We start from the raw sequence: 6,000 nt of genomic DNA on the forward strand, positions 1-6,000 counted from the left end.
AAGGTTACAAGTTAAGAGACTCTTGTAACCCAAATATGATTTGTAGTAAAGAGTTTTACTTATTTCCTTTAAATCATAATCAGTTTTTCCTCTCCTGGTACTGTCATGTGTCTTATGGCTAACATCTCTTCCTCTGTGTTTATGTATGCTCATGCAGTACAGTTCAAATAGTAGTACTTATTATTTAATGTGTCAAGATAACAGGATTTTAACCCCTACAAGAGATTATGGCACGCAGTCTATATTTTTGCTCTGTAATTTTCTGTCCTAAACACAAGTTTTAAAGCTAAACTCTTAGAAAGATTTCTCATAATAAACCAATGCAAAAGCCACTGCATCCTCCTCCCAAGTCTTTTTCCTAAGTGTCATGATTCGGGAAGTTTCATGCTGGACTGAAGGAGAAGCTCAGCCAGCAGGGGCACTTGCCTGCTGCATGCAAGATCCTTGGCTGAATCCCCAAAATTTACTATGTCCAGCCAAAAATGAAGTCATTGCATGCTGAACATTTTCAATGAATAATTTAAAATAAACTAAAAATCCACCTGCTTCCTGATGGATTGTGCTGGGTGGCCAGCTCCTGAATGTACAAGCGCCCAGCGTGACTGTAAACTGTTTCCTTGTCAGTATTGCTTGAGAAGACTGCTGTCTCTGTACCTGGAGTCAGCAACCGTTAGCACTCTGGAGAGAAAGAGCAAGATCGTCACTGCAAACTCTCCCTTGCGTCTAGAACAATCCTTAGGGGTTACGGTGTTGGGGGGTAGCTCATACAATGTGCTCCTGTGTTTGAATTCAGCTTGCTTGTTCAGAAGGTTAAATAGCCTCCAGCCTTTGTTCCCAGAAGCTAGGGACACATTTTACAAAATATCTGGCAGTTTCTCTCTACTGAACATTAAACAGAGCCTGACCAAGGTAGAAGAGAGGTGGAGTCCACATTGAGAGACTGTCTCTTCAGTCTTGCCACAAACAAGCACTCACGCTACACTGACGTCTACCAAGTGACTAAGTCAGAAAGGAATACGATGTGTAGGGGAAATTCTGCATATTTTTGTGAACAAAAAAAAATGTTAATTTGCAACTGAAATGATTGAATTTTGAAGATGAAATTGCTTTCTTTTTAGGCTTACGTGGTATTTGTTTCAACATTAGGAGGAGCTTGGCTAGAGAAGAATTTTGCAGTCTTTCTTTCTCATACACTAAGCCTTGTGTCCCAGTTGAATTCTAAAGCCACCCAAACTCAGACTGATGCTGTCTGCTGTCGCCGTTGCGTTTCATTTATCCTTCGAGCAACTATAGGAGGCCTTCTTGGAGAAAAGGCTCAAATTGCTGCTGCGAAGGATATCTGCCAGGCCATCTGGAAGCTAAAGAAAGTTGTGGGTATGGATCTACTAAAAGAGTCTGGCTCACCAGTATCCGACGCACCACCCTTTGAAAGAGCAGGGCTGCTGTATTACTATAACAAAAGTATTTTTAAAAACAGTCTATAGAAAAATATATAGTTCAATGAAAACAATAAAAAAGAATGAAAAAAACAGTTTATTCTTTATTCATGTGTATGTGTAGCCATATTCATGTGTGCTGTGTACACACATGCATGCTGAGTACCCAAGGAGGCCAGAAGAGAGCATCAGAGAGCCACCCAGCATGGGTCCTGGGAACCAGGTCCTCTGGAAGAGCAGCAAATGCTTTTAACCACTGAACCAACCCCCTCTCCAGTCCCATAACAAAAACTTTAAAAGCTGGTTTGTGATGGTTCCTCGGGGTTTTGTTGTGGTTCCTATACATGTTCGGATTGCTGTTTTAAACAGCCGCTTCAGCTTTTATATTGTCCACTCTGATCCCTGATTTTCTTACACTTGGTCTTGGCTAAAACATGGAGATGCTTTAACCCCGAGTTTTCTTTCCCATTGTCCATAGCTGACAGGGTAACAAGGGATCTGATCATGCTGCTTGAATTGAATCTTAGTTGAGGGGCTGGAGAGTTGGCTCAGTGGTTAAGAGTCTTTGTTGTTCATACAGAGGACCTGGGTTCGATTCCCAGCACCCATGTGGTGACTCATAACTGTCTGTAACTCCAGTCCCAAGGAATCTGACACTTCCATCTGACTTCAGGCACCAAAGCACATGTGTGTTGCACATATATGCATGCAGTCAAAGTGCTCATATGTGTAAGATAGTAAAATCAATGATCTAAATTTTTTTTTCAAGATTTATCTTATTCCAAGGTCAATTGATTTCCTATGTGATTGTGAATTTAAACATTGTACTTACCCTGGGTTTCCTACTGATCAAGTGGGTACTGGATTTCTTTGGCCCTTGTGCTTTTTGCTCTTATCGATGACTTCCTATGACATGTGTTTATAAAAGTGATGCATAAGTGATTCCTGTGTTTCCGTCAGATGCTGTGTTGAGTGATGGTAATTTGGAAACCCGGCTCAGCTCCACAGATGTAGCAGCCAGCCAACACGTGCTGGTTTGCGCCTTACAAGAACTTGGAAATCTCATACATGGTCTTGGCACTACAGCTGCACCTTTGCTGCAGGAGTCCAGTACAGGTAACTCTGTTGTTTGTGACTATCTCGATACTGTATTCCACTTGTACTTGAGGAGGAAATCTCCTTCATATGAGTAAGCTAGAGCAAACATAAAGCAGCCCTATCTGGTGGCTTAGAACCACGGGTTATATCAAGCCCCAAGGGGTCTGATGCCCTCGTCCTGCCTCCAAGGGCATCTGCACATATACTCACACATAACACACACACAGAGTAAAACTTTAAAACAATAAATAGATGTTGTCCTCTTTTTTAATGGTTGCTGCCTTTTAATCTACAGCTATCCTAGTCTGTAACTGTAATTCCAGCCGCTAGGCTGCAAAAGCCTCAGCCTGAGGAAATTCTGTTCCCTCAGGCACCGACTCTTTCAAAACTACTAAGAGAACTTATCTAAATCTCTGTCCCTCTAAAGAACTCAGATTCAAAGGTTGAGGTAGAATCCTGCTTCCCAGAGAGGCTGAATAGCAAGCCCAAGAAGTCCTGTGCTTTTTCTCACCCCTCATAACCCCTTCTCCGCCTGGCTCCTCACTATAAGTTCCAGTCAGCAGGTCGCTGACTCAACCTCTGGACTGCAGGTGAATTTTATTTAACCAAACACATCTTTGCATCATTAAGCAAATGTTCCAGAGTATAAATAAAAGTAACACACCTTAAAATAATATTCTACAACAAAACTGATGGATGGGTGAATATCTGAGGGGGTTTCTGGGGTTTTTTGTGTAGTAATAGGAGCGAGGCAGCCTTGCCGCTCCTATTTCAACATTTTTGTTTTGTTTTAATTTGGGGGTTTGTTTGCCTTTCTTCCCCTTTTGTAATTAAAGGATGTTCTCTGGAGAGGTGTGACGAGATGCACACCTTATCTCAGCACTCAGAAGGCAAAGGCTCCATAGTGAGTTCCTATCTTTACAAAAAGATGAAAAAGTTATTTTCTAATTCTCCTCCTTTCTCTTTCTGAAGACGTTTACTGTAATGGAAAAACTTAGAAGAAAGCCTAGCCCTTCTCTGCTACAGTGGAAACCATACTGTCTGTAGGGTTCCTCTCATCAGTGTCTCAGAGATCTTTATATAATAAGTAGTCTTTTTCTTTCTGATAATAATTCTTCATATTGTAGAATAATTTGTCAACATTGTCACATCTTCGGGCTAGGGAGATGGCTCAGAGGTTAAGAGAACTGATTGCTGTCCTAGAGGTCCTGAGTTCAATTCCCAGCAACCACATGATGGCTCACACCCATCTATAATGAGATCTGGTGCCCAGAACACTATATACATAATAAATAAATTAAAAAAAAATTGTCACATCTTCAATAACGGGAAGTCCACTCCTTTAAATTATGCAGCTCAGTGGTTTCAAGAGTTCACAGTTGTCTGATTACCACCCTTGCTTAACTACAGGATGTTTTTATCACCCCAAAAGAGAATCTGGCCATGGCCGTGCCCTCCTGCCCTTCCCAGCCCTGGTGACTGCTCCTCCACTTCCCAGTGCTGCCATCACCTACTCAGGGCTTTTCGTGTCACTGAGACCCTGTGAGACGTGGTCTGTAATGACTGGTGTCTTTTCTGTAATCCTTCCTGTGGCTTTGTTCTTTGTCATATTCCTGCTAAGTGCCTTTGTGTTTACATCATATTTGTGTCTGCAAGCTTTCTAAATTTCTATAGCAGTTGGCAGGAAACGTCCATGTCTCAAAGGTCTGTCTTGAATCATAATAAAGAGAGACTTGTTGCTGTCCACTGTACTCTGTCAATGTGTGATGAGTTAGCGGGTGAGACCACCGAGGTCCTGGTGAAACCTCAGTTTTAGAAATTGCTCTCGGATAAGAGCCATGCAGTAAATAGAAGCATTTTTACCATGTCTCTAATGTGAGAGTTTTTAGAGGAGTAAGGGGGCTGGAAAGATGACTTAGAGTTGAAGATTAGAACCCTGAGTTCCAGCCCAGTGCCCATGCAGGAAGCTCACAAGTGCCTGTAACTCCAGCTCAGGGGATCCAATGCCCCTGATCTCTGCAGCACCTGCACTCACACGAGCACACACATAATTAGAAATAGTAAAACAGTCTCTCCTTAAAAGGGGGTTTGGACAAGGGCTGACTTCTTAAAGGTGGTTTTGTTATGAACTGGTAATTTTTATGTTACTAGTACAATACTCAATTACAAATGATCTCAAGATAGAATATGAAAAACATCAAGAAATAAAAGTTTTCTTTGTGTATTGACTTAGCATAAGCCTATTTTAATGCGCTAATACTAGATATGACCTCTCCATTAAAAAGCAAAAACAGGTCAGTGGCACTACATGCCTTTGATCCCCACACTTGGGGCAGAAGCAGGTGGATCTCTGAGTTCAAGGCCAGCCTGGTCTGCAGAGTTCCAGGACAGCCACGGGTATTACACAGAAAAACCCTGTCTCAAAAAAACAAAAGCAATTTTATTATATCTCACTTTTTTCATTGTAATTTGGCTTTTCATAGAAGTGGTATATTTTATATACAGAAGGCTATCTATTCTTTTGACTGTCTGGTGGCTTAAATGAGTTCTGTCTGTGCACATAAGTTGTTTTGCTCTGTCCCTCCAGGCCTTCTGGATGGCGTCATTTCAATGACTCTGCACCCTAGCGTTTCCGTTCGACTGGCAGCAGCTTGGTGCTTGCACTGCATTGCTGTGGCGCTGCCTTCCCAGCTGACACCTCTCCTAGATCGTTGCCTAGACCGAATCGCCACACTTAAGTCCTCACCGGAAGCAGTGGCTGGCTTTAGTTTTGCTGTGGCGGCTTTGCTCGGTGCAGTAGCACACTGTCCTCTAGGAATTCCTCATGGAAAGGGCAAGGTAAAGATTTCCTTCTCTATGCAGAGATACGTTCAGATTTTCCTGAAAATGGGTGGCTGTTGTGTGTCCCCAGTTAAAGTCTTAAGCAACTGCCTGATTACTCCTCATGTTGAACACTAGCAACAGTCTCTCTGGAAAGTGATGGCTGTCCGCACTTTTCTCAGGGAATACTTCCTGACCTAGAATGCAGGACTCACAGATGAATATTTGTGTAGTGAGTGTGCGCAGGCCCTGGCTTTGACCCCACTGGGTGGGGGAAGGGTTGCTTCCCATGCTTTTATAGAAGGACCTCTCTGTAGTAACAGACTACAGTGTATCCAGCCTCGCCATGTATGTCTGTTCAAATCCCACCAAATACTCTGGCTTCTCAATAGTGCATACATCTCCTGCTCTTTAAAAATACCACTACAAGCCTGACTGTGCTTACCTGTAAGGCCATAAGGGTCAGGAGTGGGGAGTAGCCTGGCTATTTAGTGGAATCCTGTCTCAGGAAAGAAGTACAGTACAAACAGACGAATGAAAGAATACCTAACTGTCATTCCATAAACTGAATTAGCTTACATGTAGTTGTCTAAACTAGATAAATGTCATTCCATAAACTGAATTAGCTTACATATAGTTGTCTAAA

General features: G+C 42.4%; 1 protein-coding gene across 6 annotated transcripts in view; it reads left to right on the plus strand.

The window, feature by feature from the left end:
- Heatr5a (HEAT repeat containing 5A) overlaps positions 1-6,000 on the plus strand; it is a 104,120-nt gene that overhangs the window by 24,647 nt on the left and 73,473 nt on the right. For all 6 annotated transcript variants that reach the window (XM_013347229.2, XM_026781950.1, XM_026781955.1 and 3 more), the window contains exons 8-10: positions 1,119-1,374; positions 2,397-2,552; positions 5,122-5,372. In XM_013347229.2, the coding sequence (XP_013202683.1) occupies positions 1,119-1,374; positions 2,397-2,552; positions 5,122-5,372 (663 nt within the window). The remainder of the gene's footprint in view (positions 1-1,118; positions 1,375-2,396; positions 2,553-5,121; positions 5,373-6,000) is intronic.

Source organism: Microtus ochrogaster, chromosome 1 (assembly GCF_000317375.1).
Source record: "Microtus ochrogaster isolate Prairie Vole_2 chromosome 1, MicOch1.0, whole genome shotgun sequence".
Classification (NCBI taxonomy): Eukaryota; Metazoa; Chordata; class Mammalia; order Rodentia; family Cricetidae; genus Microtus; species Microtus ochrogaster.